Genomic DNA, 18,504 nt, shown 5'->3' on the forward strand with positions numbered 1-18,504 from the left:
TTCGTCTCCGCTTTGTTGATTTGGGTTTGCCGTATCAATAGTACTTAGAAGGCTGCTCGGCCAATGATCTCGGTACAATGACACTTAGGTGTAGCTCCATGGTCCTGATAGTAATCCTTTAGCCAGGATTTACTAAAACAAAGTCTCTCACATTAGACTGTACAATGGTTTGACATTATAGTTCAGAACACAGTGGATGTCTACTATGGACCACATGCTGTTGGAGTTGCCGATAAATTCTATTTCCACATCAGTAATTGTATTTCAATGAAGTAAAAGCCTTGAAGAAAAACATCCTATGGCTGATGTGTGATGATCTGGTTAGTGCCTGGGGAAGACGGTGGACCTGAAACAGGAAAATGGTTAGTTGGCACAGAGGTGGCTGTTCCCGAGCCAGTGGCACACCCACTGCCATGGAGAATCCGTAGTCACAGCGCTGATGCCAGCACAGCGCAGTAAGGCTGAGAAAGCAGCAATGGGTCTCCCAGAGAGGGGCTCCCCTGCTGCAGGACCGACAGGCAGAAGCCAGCAGGGGCACAGCTAAGTGCCTGGAGCCATCCAGTGACCTGCAACGTGGCAGGCACGAGATAAGGAGATCATGACCTATCTCCCGAAATTCCTTGCATGCTCCCCTTACCCCACTTTGGAATTCAAAGGACTTGGGCAAGGCTCAAGCTGCAGCAGTTCAGCCATGTGGATATAACTCTGGGCTGCTGTGGACCATGGAAATACTGTCCACAGCAATTGATGGGACATCCTTCATGGAAAAAACCCTAATAATGAAGTCATTCTTATTAGCGTCACATCTTTGGAGCCATTGTTGTATCCTGACTTCTTTTGCCCAGAATGTCAGTGAAGCTCATCTTAAGATTTTCTTGGGTGTCCAGTGTTGCTGTACGTGCGTTAGCAGTTTCCACCTACTACAAATTCTCTCTAGGAAGCCACCCTTGATGACATCAGATTTACAGGCTTTTTGACTATTTCTCCTCCTGTTTACGGTCTTGTACAAACTTGTGTGTGTTGGAGTCATCTGGAGGGCTTGTTAAAACAGATTGCTGGGCCCGACCTGAGTTTTTCATTAGACCTGGGCTGGGCACTTCTATCAAGTTCCCAGGACATAGTGATGTAGCTAGTCCAGGGACATTTTGAGAATCATTAGTCTTGCAGAAAGAGGGGGAAAAAAATCTAACAGTCTGACATACTGTATTGTGTGGAAGTTCTGTGATAGCTGTTCTAATCACAAAAGAATTTCGTATCAACTCCCAGCTCTCTTTCCTCCGGGTGTTCCTTCTGTTGATGTATAACTGGTCTGCTCTTCAATGATTATATATAGGGCTCTGTTCCCTTTAAAATATATTTAAACAGTTTTATAGACCTTAATTCTCGTGATAACTTCATTGCTTAAAAAACTTTCTATGGACACTCCCAACCTATAGCCACACCTGTTACCTCCCTTTTATGCTTCTGCTGACAACATGAAAGTTCTGAAAGACAGATTTTGATGTATTTTAGCATCTGTACACATTTCTTTTTTCCACCATTAGTGGACTTTTTACTTCTAGAAGTAAACTATCTGCAATTCTTAAGGTGTCGACGAGATCGTGACAGAAACCAAACTAATTTATATGTAGTCTTGTTCAGTTTTTTTGATGTTCAAAGTGATTTAATGTTAAGTAGAACATTTGTCCTAAAAAGTACACCCTTTTCGGGTACCCCTGAAAAGAAGTGCTCGCGGTCAAGTGAGTTTGGATAATACGAACCTCCAAGGAATGTGTGGCAACTTGAGCAAAAAAAATAAGCACATGAAAGGACCAGAGGTTCACCATGACCGTTTTCTTTAGCACCTATTAAGATCCTGACACTCTAGCACATCCTGAGACAGCTTGCTCCCAGTCACTGCTGAACATTTATTACAGTCACACAATTTGTATTAGGAAACTGATAGAAAAAGCAAAACTTCCCAATAAATAGTATAGTTTATTTCAATTAAATCTTTCCTATGTCTTATTTTCCTTCCACTTACTTTTTTCTAGAAGTAGGACAAAGGGGGAAATTTAGATTAATTAAAATTTGAGTCAAACTACTGAAATGGTTGCAGAGAAGCCTAGAAAAAGGAAGGTGACAGTAACTGAGTGAGAAAAATGCTGACACACTGGCTGTAGCACAATTCAAGTTTATTCCATTTGTTCTTGCAACACAAAACTTAAACACAGTATTATTTAGCATTCTGATGTACATGAACTAGGATAATATGAGAAACCCAATTGTGTCAAATGTATTACATTATGGGAAAAATGAACTAAAATATATCAAAATGCACAAAGCACTAGTCTTCCTCCATTACTGCTTAGAAAGATATGATTGTTTCTCCATTTACAAAATAGAATCAGGACAATTTAAATTTTTTAAATTCTGCATGCAAAACACTGCAATTGCTTATGTAGGAGGGCACTCTCACCAGCTTCTTCTATACACAATCGATCATACAACATTGCATGGAAGAAAACAGCAGCTCAGTTGAAGTTTTAGGGAAAAAAATCAAATAGGTGCATACAGATTTGGAAACCATTATTTGGGGGAAAGAAATCAATGGATGAAGGACCTACTTGCTTGCAGCTTCCACACACTGCACCTACCGACCCCCTCCTCCGTGCCCCACTGGGTATCGAAGGTGAGCTGTGCAGAGAACCACTGGGTCGACCTGGGTGCTGTAGCTGAATAGTACGTCTACAAACCCCAGTCTGACGCTGCACGGGGAAGTGGTTAGTATACTAATGCAGACAGGTAAACCACCTGTCTTCACTTGATATAGTGCATACGAAATGACTGACTTAATACAAAACTACAGAACATGCAAGATTTTTTCTGAGATGTTAAATATTACTTCAGTGGAGAACAAAACTTATTTAACCTTTTACTAATGCATGTAGTACCAAAAAGCAGACAAGGTTTTAGCTTCCTTTACTCAAAATATGAACATTAAGTGTCATGAATTTCTCTGCCAAGTGGTTCAGAAATACATCATAAATAACCTAGTTAAAAAAAATTGTAAACCATCTTGGTCAGTCTATTCTATGTTTATCTGTTATTTTCTCAAGCAACCGCCTCATAATTATGGGTTTACAAAATGGCTGAGAAAGAAGAGGGAAGGCAAAGTAGCCTCTACTGCATTACAAGGAACATCAGGATAAACTGTACAGAGAATCGCATGGTCTCTAGACCAGGTGACTGTAGAAGGCAGACGAGGTTTGGGAATGACAGGACGGTGCACACTCTGCGGTAGCCAACTACAAAAACACTGGGAAAGTAAAGATAGGAACTGCGTAGAGGGTAAAATCCAAGCCTTTAAAAGAGCAGTATGCCAAGAGGTGAAAAACAAAGACAACAAAACAACTTGTCACTACGTTGACAGTTACAGACTGATAGAGTGCCCTCATCTTCAGTGAGGATGGCTCCGTGGTTCAGTTCAGTGATGTTATAAAGTACTGATTACTGACTTTTAATCCAACTCTAGTAGGCTGCATTAAGACAGCAGAATTAAGCCAAATGTATCAAAGTATTGAAACCAGCATTTTGTGATTGTTTTCTTGGACACTGGAAAATTACAGGGCTAGGCTAGCTGTAAGTGAAAATGCCACAGGATAAAAAAGGGCTCATGGGGAAAAATACACGCACAAATAAACCCACACACTAACCAACCAATCAGCCACTGGTCAGTAAGACTTGTTACTGGCCAGGCTGACTATTCTTGATACTGGTTTAACCCTGCTGTAGAATGCTACATTGCCTTAAAAAAATCATCATTAATTCTTTATTATCCACAATCTGAATGCAAGTCCCTAACCCATCCTCCCCTCCCTTTTAAAAATTTGAGGTACATTCAATTATTGCATGACATGGCTAAGGAAAAACCCTAATATTACCAATATTTTTAGTAAACTAATACGGATGGCAAGTCAAAGGAATCTTGATGTTTTATATGCAAGACAGCAAATTTAAGGGTGTATGTTTTAATTAGCTGCACTGCTCACAAACATTTAAAAATGTGTCTAAGTTTTTCTGCAGGTCATAAGAACACTGTTTCAGGGCACTGTATTTTAAGAACACAGAATACAATTTGAAGGTGTCACACTATATGCAATGCATAATATAGAAAAGAAACAAAAATACATTATGCAGGTGGGTTGCCATACGTTCAGCAGGAGCCTATCAACAAACTCAGGGAAACCTGGTAACAAGCATATTTTTGAAGGGATGGGGTTAAATTTATCCAAACAGTAAATCTCCCCCCATTGATAGCTTTGGTGCAATAAGTAATCAGCATCCAAGATGGGTCTGAGAGAGGCATTTCAAAGAATGTTCCTTGATTCTTCAAATGTAACAGAGGCCAATCCATTCAAATAGCAAATGAAGAAAATCCATAGGTACTAAGACAACTGTTCTCTCTTTATATGATACTAACAGGCTTATGGCTATGATTCTATTTTAAAATCCCCTTTTACTACCAGCAGGAGTTTGCAAGTGTTTCAATGTTATATAAATGTCTGAATCTAGAGGAGAAAAAAAAATGCATACTGGAATGATTTCTCCTTTAGACTTCTAAAATTTGAGATTTTATAAATAAAACTAGTCAGTTTTATCTAAAGATACATGAAATCCATGTGAAGGGGGAGAGGAAATCCAAAGTTCAGCCATCCAGCAGTTTAGGAGTGTGCCCCTCCTCGTCTTAACTGAGCTTCCACATAAAGCTGAGTCACCGAGGGAAGATTTGGTCACCAACCACAGGCAGCGCTCTTAACTACGCCGGGAGATCCCACTAGAGTGCGTCTTAAGGCAGAAGGCTATAGCTAATTGCTTATCTCAGCACCCTAAGTTACATCACAGCAGCCACTACTGCACACACAGTAGGGCTGCCAAATATGTAGAGTCGGCCTTGGTATAATCAGACCCTCAACGCAATCTAATAAAATTAGCTAGGGAGCTGAAAAGGTCAAATGTTACTGATATAGTTTGTCCTTGCTCTCCCTTGGGGATAAGCTGTGTATTTTACTGGAAATGGAAAAGAGGCTGACCTGATCAGGAATCCTAGTAAAAGCCTGATCTCGTTTTTTTTTTCCTCTCCTCCCAAACATTGTTTTTTTTTTTTCTGGTAGTCTGATTTGTTATGAATTTCTCTCTCCCCTCACCCTTCTTAAAGTATTTTAGCTGAAGAAGCTGGCAGATAGAGAGTGACAGACAGACAGGCAGCAGTGTGAGGCCACAGGAGAGTCATTCTTCCAGAGCTGTTAGCCCATCCGTCCATCACTGAAGAAGGGCTTTGATTGCCTGGTTGTCAGTGGCTTCAAAGGCAGTCAGTCCATCTGGACCTTTCACAGTCTTATCAGCACCCTGGAAAAGAGAGGAAAGGGCCTTTACCATTAAATGAGCCCACAACCGAGAGAGGAGAATGCGAGGCTACGTTATTTGACACAGGCAAAACTGCTTTACTACCGGAATCCATTCTAATGAAGGAAAATCCCCAAACAGGTGGCAAGATTATGGATTAGACTGTAAAAATACCAGATGATTTTTCAGGAACTAGAAATTGTAAACTACAATCACAATTTGTCAATAACATAGGCAATGACTGGCTTTTATTTATACTATCATATATTTACCCAATTAGCAAAGCTTTATAAAAGCATATACTTATGTGTACTATAAAACAGGGAGGGTGGGAGGGAAATCACTTCTGCTAAAGAAGAAAGTATTACTGTGCAAAATTATTTTTCTTCTTTGAAACACCTTTTGGAGAGTGCCTAAGTATTACACATATATTTCTAAAACCCAGAACTTACAAACCTTTTATTTTTAGACAGATTTCTAGAGAGCATGTACAACATTGGTCATTATACCTACAAAACCTTGGCTCTACGTGACTGGGACGTGGACCAGGAAAGGAGGGGCCCTGCTATACATTAAGGAAACCCCCTCTAGCCTGCTCTGCACGCTTCCCGTGAGGGTGCTTTCTGGAACATTTCACCTGCAACATGGCACTTTAGGTTTGAGAGTGTGTGTACACACATCTTTGTGCCTATCGTTTTTGTCTCCCCTCATTAGAATAAAAATTCAATGGGAGTAGAAATCTTGTTCATATTTCCCACTACTGTGTCCCCAGTATCTAGAAAAGTTCTCAGGGCATGGCAAGTGAATCAGCTCCCAAACCAGGTCTGAACCTCTCTAACTCCCAGAGACAGCAACATTCCACCCACTGTCTGAGGGTTCCCTGCCAGCTCCAGCCCAACCAGTACGTATTCATCAAATAACCTCATGTCCTGCCCTCCTCCCACTGCCAAATCTCACTCATTCTTCTGTTCCTAGGCCTACATAATTGTCTAAATTTGGCATAAATGGTCCTGTAGAGACCAACTCTACTCAAATTCACCAGTCTCTTCTCCCATTCATCTTTCAATGCTCTAATCCCGTGGAACATCTTACCATTCCTGAATGGACCAAGTGCCATGCCTTTCTACTTGCGGGGTTCCATATGGAATGTCCTACCCCCTTTTCTCTGGCAAATCCATTCAATTACTTAACGAATATTTACTGAATGTTTGATGAATAGATACTCTGTAAAGGGTTGGAGAATCAAAGAAAAACAAGGTAGAGTCTGCCAGTCTGGCTGGTGTGGGGGACAAATCAACCGATATGACACAGTGGGATGAGGACAATACCTGCGCTACGCGCAGTGATGAGTGGCCTGTACACTAGAATGGGATGTGGTAGGAGGGTGTAAGGAAGCCTTTCTGAGCTGAGTTTCGATAAGTACAAGTTGACCAGGTAAACCAGGAAGGAGAAGACAGACATTTTAGGAAGTGTTAAATTATCACAAAGTCTTCCTCAATATGACTAAAAAAGTCTGTTTTCTAATTTTCTAATTGAATTTAATTGCATTATGGAACATATGAAACTTAGAGTGGGAAAGAAATCTGTGTGACAGCTTCAAAGTGGTAAGTATTTTAACTCAGGTTAAGTGACAGTAATTGGGACCACTATATTCAAAACACATTTCTTATTCACATTGATAACTGTTTTTATGACTAGCATTGTAAACTGCAATTCTGCATTAACACAAAGTTAACTATCATAGTGAACATCTGTTCCTCTTTAGCTGCCAGAGTTCATTTCCCTTCTTTTGATAACAGCATCCTAATTTCATATTGGGAATAATTTCCCCCTCTCTGTGGAGTCGTGGGACCGTAACTCAAGGTGCCATGTACTTTCATTGCCAAGTGTCAAAGCAAGACATTCACTTCCGGGTTTTGAGTCTTGACTGGAGAGAGCATGAAGCCAGAGTTCATTTACTTCTGTGTCATCACCCAGAAGAGATGGTTGAGAAACTTCTGCTGTCTCAGTCTTCCAGCTGCCACAGCCCTGGCCTCTTCTGAGCCTGGTCCTCAGCTTTCCTGTTGATTCTATGACTAGTCCAATACCTTCGAAAATTCCTTTTCTACTGTTACGAGTCAAATTCTGCTATTTGTAACCCCCCAAATCTAGCTGATAAAAGTATTTATAAATTTATATATATATGTTTTCTAATTATAATACAAACTAATTACAGAACTCAGAATACACACAACTCCCCCACCATAAAACTCATAATTCTATAAGCCAGATACAACTAATGTTAACATTTTAGTGTTTCTGATTACTCTTTTGTTCTAAATATGTGCATGTATTTCTTTTAAAAATAAGTGAGTACTCATAAAATAGTGACTCTGTATCAGACAAAAAAACTTCAAGAAATATTACTAGAGATAGAGAGACACTTCATAATGATAAAAGACTTTAATATTCAAATTTCAAAAATGAAAACAAGGAAACAATTCCATTTATAACATCAAAAAGAAGAAAATGTTAAGAATAAATTTGATAAACTCAAACCAGTCCTTCGAAAAAAGGTGAACCAGTTTTGTCAATGTGGATAAAGATATTAAAAGAAAATGATTTTTTGGTACCTGATGCAGTTGTTGGAGAACTTAAGTATATTTGGCCTCATCCCTTCCTTGAGGAAACCATTTTCAATTGTTTGTTATTGGTTCTAGTGGTTATTTCTACAGCTCTAAACAAAATACTCATGCTACTATTTGAGTTATTAACTTTAGATATTACCTTCTGCCTGCTTGCCAGCTTCAGCACACCACCACCTTCTTTCCCAGATCCTCCCCATTTCTTATGCTTAAAATAAGTTTGTTCTTTATAAATTTGATATATTTATTTAAGCCTGTGTTTTTCTGTTCCATCAAATTTGACAGTATCTCATTCCTCTATAAGATACTTTCTCCACCTTCCATCACCCCCTCTACCTCTTAAAATTGTCAGCTTTTCTATTTTAAATGTCAAGATTAACTTTTATATTGTTCTATTAAAACTGTTTTTTGTTTATTGATTTTTTCCCTATAGTCACCATACTGTACATTATATCCCCAAAACTTACTTACCTTGCAACTGAAAGTTTGTACATTTTGATCACCTTCACTCAATCCCCACCGCCCCCTCACCCCAGCCACCAATCTGTTCTCTGTTGTCTATGAGTTTTGAGAGCGCACATACAAGTGAGATCATACAGTATGTGTCTTTCTCTGTTTGATTTATCTCACTTAGCATAATGCCCTCAAGACCCAACCACACTGTTGCAAATGGCAGGATTTTTTTTATAGCCAAATAATATTCCATTGCATTGCATGTGTACACACACACACACACACACACACACACACACACACAGAGACACATATTCTTTGTCGATGCATCTATTGTGCATCTTGATAGATACTTAGGTTGTTTTCATGTCTTGGCTATTGTAAATAATGCTGCAATGAACACAAGGTATAGATTTAGCATTTTTGTTTCCCTCAGATAAACACCTAGAAGTGGAACCACTGGATCACATGGTAGTCCTATTTTTAACTTTCTGAGGAACCCCCCATACTGTTTTCCACAGAGGCTGCACCAATTTACATTCCCACCAATAGTGCGCAAGCATCCTTTTTCCCACATCCTGGCTAACACGCATTATTTCTTAAATTTTTGATAACAGCCATTCTGGTAGGTGTCAGGTGACATTGTAGTTTTGATTTGTATTTCCCTGATGATTAGGGATGTTGAGGAACATTTTCATGTACCTGTTGGTGCCTGTATGTCTTCTTTGTAAAAATGTCTATTCAGATTCTCTGCCCATTTTAAAATCAGATTTTTTTTCTACTGAGTTTATTTTTCTATTGAGTTACAGGAATTCTTAATATATTTTGGGTATTAGCCCCTTATCAGATTTATGATTACAAATATTTTCTTCCATTCTGTAGGTTACCTTTTCATTTTGTTGATGGTTTCCTTTGCTTTTGGTGTCAAATTAGAAAACTCATTGCCAAAATGAATGTCAAAGAGCTTACCATCTATGTTTTCTTCTAGGAGTTTTATGGTTTCAGGTCTTATGTTAAAGTCTTTAAACCATTCTGAGTTGATTATTGTGTACGGTGTAAGACAGTGCCCAGCTGCATTCTTTTTCATTCTGTCCACTTTTCTCAGTATTAACTGAAGAGACTGACCTTTCCCTATTGTATACTCTTGGCTGCTTTGTGATAAATTGACAGTATATATGTGGGTTTATTTCTGGGCACTCTATTCTGTTTGTTGATCTATGTGCCTGTCTGTATATCAATACCACACTGTTGTGATTTCTACATATCGGTAACATAGTTTGAAATCAGGAAGTGTGATGTCTCTTAGCTTTGTTCTCTCTTCTTTAGGTTGCTTTGTCTGTATCTACTGAGGTGACCATGTGATTTTCATCTTTCATTTTGTTATTGTGGTAGATCGGACAGATTGATCTGCAAATGCTGAATCATCCTTGCACCCCTGAAATAAATCCCAATTGATCATGGAGTATGATTTATTTAACATATTGTTGAATTTGGTTTGCTAATATTTTGTTGAGGATTTTTTCATTTATGTTCATCAGGGATCTAGCCCTGCAATTTTCTTTTGTGGCATCCTTGTCTGGCTTTGGTATAGAGGTAAAGCTGGCATTGTAAAATGAATTTGGAAGTGGTCCCATCTGTACTGTTTTGGGGAAGAGTTTAATTTTTCTTTTAAATGTTTGATAGAACTCATCAGTAAAGCCATCTGGTCCTGCATACTGATAAGATTCTTACAGTTAAAATACATAAATGATGCTTAAATTACTGCTAGGTAAACACTGTTCACTGTGGGACCTGGGGGACTATGATTAGCTTTACATCTATTGTTCCAGTATCACAACCCTGTGCAACCCTCCCAAATGACAGAATCAGGAGATCCACACTGAGTTTTCCCCAGTCCTGCTCATTCATTTACAAGTAACAGCTTTTGACCCTATTTGTTATGGTTTGGCTAAACTGTTAGCTGTAACAAAGAGAGGCTAAAACACAATGGCTTAAACTAAGTTAATTTATTTCTCTCTCATAAAACAGTCTAATCTAAGTTTGCTCACTTCCACATCTACTTCCAGCCTGCTGGATGTGAGGGGGAAAGCCCACAGCAAGCGGCTTCATCTTTTAGGTGATGATCTGGAAGTGGCCCACATCATCTGTGCGCATCCCATTAGCCCAAACTTACACAAAGCCATATACACTACAAGGCCAACTGAGATACAAGGGCTAGCTAGGCTGCCATGGGCCCAGCTAAAACTTGGGGTTTTCTTTATAAAAGGAAGAGTAAAAAAAATGGATATGGAAGGCAATGTGCAGCTTAACTTATACTGTCCTGAAAATACTTCAGAATATGCCACTAATGTCCTCCAAATGACAAGTTCAATCAAGATTTATGGTGTCTGAACAGCAATGACAATCTTATTCCTAACTACTTATAGCCCTGCTTCTGATAACAACATCTCCAAGTTCTGTCTGTCCAGCCTGCCTCTCCTTCCTCCTGCACCTTCCTGTTCCACTCCACCCCTCCCCCTTACTTTCCTTCTGGCTTTGTTTATATGCGGGGATTCTCCATGGCTCTGGTCTTCGGCACGCTTCAGCACTTGCTTAATATGCTTTTGCCTGACCATCTCAACCATTTTATGACTTAACTTCCAACTTTTATCATCATTTTGAACATCTACCCCGATCTTTAAGCCCATACATAAATGCATACATGCCACTAAGATTTATCTACTTTAAGTCCCACAGATACCTCAAACTCAACCTTTCCTAAGGTGAATCCACAATCTTCCCACAAACTTGTTTCTTTTTCAGTAGTATTCTCTATCATGATGAAGAACCACCATCCAGGAACTGTGGAGACGCTATGCAGTTTTTCTTGTTTACTTCACATGCAGTCACCAAGTCTTGAGGCCATAATGTTCTTTACATTTTCCACCTATCCTTGCTACCATTACTTTCTTAGTTCAAGATTTTCTTATGAAAATTCTAATGCAATAGTTTCTTCTTTCACTTCTCACAATACTCCAGTTCAAACTCCATACATCTGTTTGGGTGATCTTTGTAAAATGCAAGTCTGACCATACTACTCACCTACATAAAAACCTTTACTGGCATCCTCACAGAAGAGAATGAGATAAGTAACACAACACGTAAGGTGTAATCTGCTCACTACCGAAGTCTCTAGTCATATTTTTGCTAAATCTCTTTTAGTCTATGTTGCAGCCGTGCTGAACAACTTACCTCACCCTAATGTGTTGCAGTCTCTCTTGTCCCTGTGACCTTTCTCACATTGCTGCTTCTGCCTGGAATGGTACTCCAATTCTCTATTAGATTCTTGGAGACTAAGCTTCTAAGACTGAACTCAAGTGTCAGCTGCTTTTTGAAGTTACATTCATGGTACCTGAAGTTGTAATGACATCCTTGTTTATAACACACTATCCCCTTGACTCCCAGGACCACACTTGACCTCTTCCTCCTTCAGACCCCTGCTGTGTTACCTATAAGCTTTGTCACAGCAAATCACAACACTTCAATGCACTTGTTTTACATTTTACTAGACTAAATATATTGACAGTAGTAACCAACTTATCAGTCTCTGAATTCACAAGGCCCTACAGAGTTTCAATAACAGGCAATCAAATTAAATTATAAAAATTAAATATTAAATTAATTGATATAGGTAAGGACTATGCACACATAATAAATGACTAAGTAAAATAATTATTCATTGAAGGCAAATTACTGTGAGTAGATCAACAAAACACTGCCACTATGAACAGGCTGCTCCTTAGCACACTGTATAAATTATTTAATTATTTTCAAGTAATTTCAACATTGAAGACCCTTCAGTTTTGATTAGAATCAGGACGAGGCTCATATGCTTATATTTAGAGCATAATTTAGGTTGTGATAAAGCTTTCTGAAGGAAGAAAAGAATCCTATTGCCAAGTTAAGTGGCCCAAGTAGACAAGACAGGCAATCTGTCATTCTAGGGAGTAAAAAGCTTTAGGGCCTTATAAGTAATTTCTTGATTTTCAAAAGTTACAGTTTTAGATAATCAGGTATTATTTGATAGTAAGTTGTAGAATATGGGGAATGTTTAAACAACTCAAGTCATGCTGTCTGTGCCCCCGAATAGAACAGTTTACAACGTAGCTAAGGAAGATAGGATACACTGGCATGAAACAGCAAGAGTGTATCTTTATCTGCCCCTTATTTCAGATAGCCCAATTCTGCTTTATACCACCAGTTCTTGATCTGTGCAAACAGGCCAAGAAAACTGGTTTAGTAACATTTTAAGAATGAAACTGTTTAACTTGTACTGAGGTTATGTGACATTACCTTGACAAAGGCCTTTGTGGTGAAGATGATGATTACAATTAATACTGATCAATTGTTAGTATACCAAGCAGCTGTTTCGGTGTGAAATTTATCAGCTCAATTAAAGAAATCATTTGGAGATATATATACATACACACACATATACATACACACATTTATATACATGCACACACATACTACACATTTAATATCTTGGTGGACACTTCTGTGTATGTTGCTAGACACTGTTTTACAATCTTAGAATATAATCACTATCTAAGAAATCCGCAACCATGGTTTTGCATATTCAATTCACTTTTAGCAAGAAAGCAGGCAGGAATCAAATACAAAATGAATGTCTGAATGAATACAGTGTATTTCCTTTTATCTGATTAAATGTCCCATAAGGACTCTTAAAATCTAAAGGAACAAAGGAATTCTTTATCCTCTCTCTTTAACCACTCTATCAACTCTCATTCAATTGTTACATTCTCTGTGAAGCCCTTCTGGAATTTCCCAGACAGTTGGCTCTCTCTCCTCCTGTGTGCTCCTGGCATGTTGCTGATCATACTTCAAGGTAGATACCATATAGCTTGGCTCATCCAATGTCTAGCACAATCCCCTTTTTTCTATGCTTTCCTCTCCTACAGAGGCCGAAAAGAAACTGAATCCCCAGAGTCCCTTAAAGCTACAGGTGGCCATCTGGCACAAATTTGGCTCCTCCTGTGGTCAGCTTTCCTTTTCCAATAAAGCCCCAGGGAGGAGAGAGTAGCTTTTCCCACTTCTTCCTGCCCAAATCACAGACACAATGCGTGGAGGTTCAGTAGTCATCTTGTGACCTTAAAGACTGAGGAAGACAGGAGAGAACAGAATGTGGAGTACCGAAGACACAGTGGAGCCAGTTGCTCAGCCTTGGACTGCATACCTTCAGGCATCTTAGTAAGAGCCATTTTTTTTTTTTTTTTTTGAGTTGAGATATAACTGACATAGAACACTGTATTAGTTTTAGGTGTGTGACATAACGACTTGATATATGTATATACTGCAAAATGACTACCACAATAAGATTAGTTAACATCCATCTCCACACAGAGTGGCAAAGTTTTTTTCTTGTGATGAGAACTTTTAAGATCTAGTCTCTTAGCATATATCTTCCAGATATACAATACAATATTGTTAACCATAGTCATCGTGCTGTACATTACCTCCCCAGGACTTAATTATTGGATAACTCTTAAGTTCATAACTTTTGACCCCGTCCACCTCCAGCAACTACCAATCTGTTCTCTGTATCTATGAGCTTATAATTATTTTGATTCTATATATAAGTGAGATTATACAGTATTTATCTTTCTCTGTTTGACTTTTATCTCATTTAGCATAATGCCTTTAAGGTCCATCCATGTTGTCACAAATGGCAAGGATATACTGTACAACACAGGGAATACAGCCAATATTTTATAACTATGAACAGAGTATAACCTATAAAAATTGTGAATCACTATATTGTACACCTGTGACATATAATATTGTATATCAACTACACTTCAATAAGAAAATTAAGCAGGTAGTATGGTTCAAGGACATACTAAGCCTAGCTGTGAAGCCCAATTTTACCACAAATTAGCTGGGTAACTTTAGGCAAGTTTCTTAACCTCTCTGTGATACTTCCTACATCTGTAAACAAAATGGTAAACTATATGATTTCTGCAGAATCTCCTAGATCGAAAATTCTGCTAATCTCTGTTAAACACCAGAACTAATTATAATTCTACAATGAAATATTACTCAGGCATGAAAAAGAGCCACTTTCTTTTTTAAATCTCCACAGCAGGAGTTTTTGCTACAGTTGAACTCTATTTCTCTTGTAGTACTTCTACAGTCCTTAATTATCTGTCAGTTGTGCTTTATTGGCTATTAAGTCATAGGACCAGGGGTTAAATCTCGCTTTTCTAATTTCAGTGCCATGCTCCTTATGTGCACCCCCCCAACCCCAGCCCACCTCTCTAAACACTGTGCTAACCATACAATGGGGAATGTCAGCACTTGCTGAGGACTTTAACTTTTGTGGTTGGCCAAGTGTTGCTGCTGCTGTTTTAATCTTTTACTGTGAAGAAAATTGATTCGTAACCTCAGGTGGGAGAGGCAGGTAGCCACCCCAACTTATTTACATAACAAAAACTAACAAATGAAGCCCCCCTCTACAATGAGGCGCATTCTATATTTCATTTTATTTCTCATTTGGAGACAGTGACTACAGTTCATTTGCAGTTGCATATATAGTGGTCTTGGATTTGTTCTTATGTTATCTCTTGTGAAAATACAATTTTTTAACATCTCTACTGTAGTCATATCTAGCAAGAATAGAGAGATCATTTCAAGGTTTCAGAGAAAAATACATCATGGAAATACAGGGATGGGGTAAAGGATAAATGAGCCTTCAGATTACTTCTCTTAAAGACATTCAGATAGTGAACCATTTATATTACTTGTGAGGTGGTACATCTAAAGTTTTGGATGAAAAAGTTGGTTTATACTTGAAACAGTTAATTTTCATACAACTTGTTTTTCTGGGAACCCTCATTCTTACAGCAAGTTTTTCCTTTTCTGAGAAATACATCAAACATATGTGCATCAACTGTAACTGGTCTGAGAATTTACCATGAGCTCAGTATTGCCAACAATGACCTGTACACATTATTCCATTTAACTACTGGCTACGCTGAGAAGCAGCGCAATGTAGTGGTTACAGACACAAGCTCTGGAGCCAAAGTGATGGGGTTTGAATCCGAACTCCCCTCCCAGTCAGCTGTGTGACCCTTCTTAATGCTCTGTGCCTCCGTTTCCCCAATGGTGAAATGGGGGATAAAAATCATACCTACTTCATGAGATTACTGTGACGATTAAATGAGTTAATATATGTAAAGCACTTAAATGACACTTCCTACATATAAGAACTATTTCAACTGAACTAATTTGTCTTCTCATCAACTCTGTGTGATAAGTACTGGTCCCATGTTGCAGAAGAGAAATCTTAGGCTGAGACGGTAAAAGAACTTGCTAAAAGCCACAGAATTATTAAGCAGAACTGAGACTCAAACCTAGGGGTGTGTGATGTCACAGCACACAGTATATGTCACTAACAGAAACTATTTAACATAAAGATGCACTCCAATCTAAAAGAGCTAAATAGGTAAAAAAACAATGAGCTTACAATGGGCAAACTTTTGGATGAGATTTGTGAGATACAGCAAAACAGTACAGCAACAGGTTTCTTCAGTTATTTAGGGGAGGGAGTAAAATTTCTAGCTATACCAACTCTGGTAGGCCTTATATAAGGCAGTTTCTTCTTAATTTTTTTTAATCGAAGTATAGTTGGTTTACAAAATATTGTGTTAGTTTCTGGTGTACAGCATATTGATTTCAGCTACACATATACACATTCTTTTTCATATTCTTTTCCATTATGGTTTCTTACAGGACATTGAGTGTAGTTCCCTCACTTGTTGTTTATTTATTTTATATATAGTAGTTAGTATCTGCTAATCCCAAATTCTTAATTTATCCCTCCCCCATCCCTTATCCCCTTTGGTAACCATAAATTTGTTTTCTATGTCTGTCTGTTTCTGTTTTGTAAATAAGTTCATTTGTGTCATATGTCAGATTCCACATATAAGTGATATATGGTATTTGTCTTTATCTTTCTGACTTACCTCACTTAGTATGATAATCTGTAGGTCCATTCATGTTGTATAGTTTCTTCTTAATATAAGGCAATATAGAAAGGCATCACTAAGTTGTTTGCAGGTTACCTGTCCTAGTATTTTTTTGAAACCAAACTTGCTTAATGTTATGTGGAATAGAATTTTGGGGGTTCCAAATCATCATGAAATATGTGCCTGAGAATGTGTGAAACTGTTTAGATTTCATTGGGAGTGGGATAGTGAGTAATTCAAGTAAAAAACAGTGGTTTTTGTCTGCAAACACACCTACTTGTTTAGGCTGAAAAGGGCTAACTTCTCAGCCCTTATATTTTACATACTTGGTTCTCAATTCAAGTAGCAAAATCTATACTGTAGACACTTCTTGAGAATTTGACAGTAAGGGAGGTATTCAAATTTTATCATTAACTGGCTGCTTGATTTTTAAAAATATAGCACAGAAAATACACTGAGCAAAACCATCAATGTTATCAATAAGATGGTTTTCTGTATTTTCTTAGCAAATTGACTTTTAGTACTTTTTACTCTCTATAGCAACTGTACATAAGACATTAGTCATTTTGACTTCCTTTTTATGAAAGGAAGAGTGCTGAGTAAACCTTTGTTCTGTTTCTCACTCATTTATCCTATACAATGAACTCAGAGTAGTCTGAAACAGCTGTGCGTCACTATCATCAGAGCTGCACAATTATCAGCGATTACACATTTTCTGTTGTAAGGTTACAGCAGACGTCCTAAGGAGGTAAATCTGACACAGAGGGAAACAGAATGAAAAACAAGAAAGCAAAGTTTCTTCTGGACTTTCCTCTCTCAGATATAGCTTAGCACACTAAATATCACTAATAACAAATGAGGTTAAACTAACGAGTATGTTGTCAGTTGGTTTCTGTAATCTAAGAATAAAACAGTAAGTATAAAGCTTTTAAAACTTTCATTAGATTTTCATTTCAAGAGATTTGTGATTCTCTCATGTTGGGGTACTTTTTTCTATTTAGTAGTTAAATAGAATTCTTGTCCTAACAGGAGGTTGGTCATTTTTTAATAGAAGTATATAATATATAAAGGACAGAGTACCAACACACACTAGAGTAAATGACTGAAACTTTATGTCTAAATTCTAAATGAGAGCAAACTTAACATCTTTAAAAGTTAATACAAATATTACAAGTATTCCCTCTTTCCCCATAATACTTTTTAGTGGATTATTTAGAAATGGTTTTCCTTAGGATTAGAGAACAAGGATACATTACTTCTTAAAATCCTTTATTATCAAAGGCATTACATAAATTATAAGGAATTTTAATAAGTATTATAGAAAATTTGATACATATTAAATAATATATAATGTTAATATTATAGGAAATGTCTAGCATGATAGTGTATTAATGCCACAGGCAAACTATTATTTCTCATAGATAATTGTTTCCTTAACCACACAGAAACTAGATGAAGATGTCAAATTATATGTAACTGTGAAAAATAAATGAATTTTGGACTTATGAACATCCATCAGCTAGTAATATTATAGTTCAAGAGTACCACTTCACGATAGATCACTCTCTCCTAAATAATGTGTTCTCACAACACTGCTATTATTCAGGCATTTGAGATTTTAACCAGGAAGATCAGTTCAGCAGTATTTTTAATTTTTAGGGCAATAAAAGGGAACCTTATCCAGCTGGAGGATAATTACAATTCAAAATGACAGGTGCTTACCTGGTCTGTTTCTGCTTTCATAAAATCAGACAGCAGTCTGTAAGGCTGGGCTTTTTTACTGACTGCTGTGCGGCTACCACTCCTCCTGTTTCATACTCTCACTTGGGCTTCTGACTCCTCAGGACTGCTACTAGCCCACGGAGCTTCCTGAGCCTGCATTTTTACCTGCTTCCCCTGTCTCCTTTCATCAGCTTTACTAATGCTTCTCATGTACTCTGGATTTGGTGAAAGTACCAGGAGCTTTTGTTCATTCCCCTTGCATCTTACAAGTTATTATTTAACAGTTCTATAAC

The 18,504-nt window shown here is 37.9% G+C and overlaps 2 protein-coding genes across 2 annotated transcripts in view; both read right to left on the reverse strand.

Annotated features, from left to right (window-relative positions):
• Positions 1 to 2,157: 2,157 nt before the first annotated feature.
• LUZP6 (leucine zipper protein 6) lies at positions 2,158 to 3,210 on the reverse strand. The gene is given in 3 exon segments (XM_014560407.2): positions 2,158 to 2,752; positions 2,755 to 2,842; positions 3,175 to 3,210. Coding segments are annotated over 3 exon segments (351 nt in total). The 3' UTR covers positions 2,158 to 2,525.
• MTPN (myotrophin) overlaps positions 2,158 to 18,504 on the reverse strand; it is a 54,873-nt gene continuing 38,526 nt past the window's right edge. Inside the window, exon 4 of the mRNA XM_006186093.3 lies at positions 2,158 to 5,388. Within this exon, the coding sequence (XP_006186155.1) occupies positions 5,302 to 5,388 (87 nt within the window). The 3' untranslated portion in view covers positions 2,158 to 5,301. The remainder of the gene's footprint in view (positions 5,389 to 18,504) is intronic.

The sequence above is a fragment of the Camelus ferus genome, chromosome 7, assembly GCF_009834535.1.
Source record: "Camelus ferus isolate YT-003-E chromosome 7, BCGSAC_Cfer_1.0, whole genome shotgun sequence".
Classification (NCBI taxonomy): Eukaryota; Metazoa; Chordata; class Mammalia; order Artiodactyla; family Camelidae; genus Camelus; species Camelus ferus.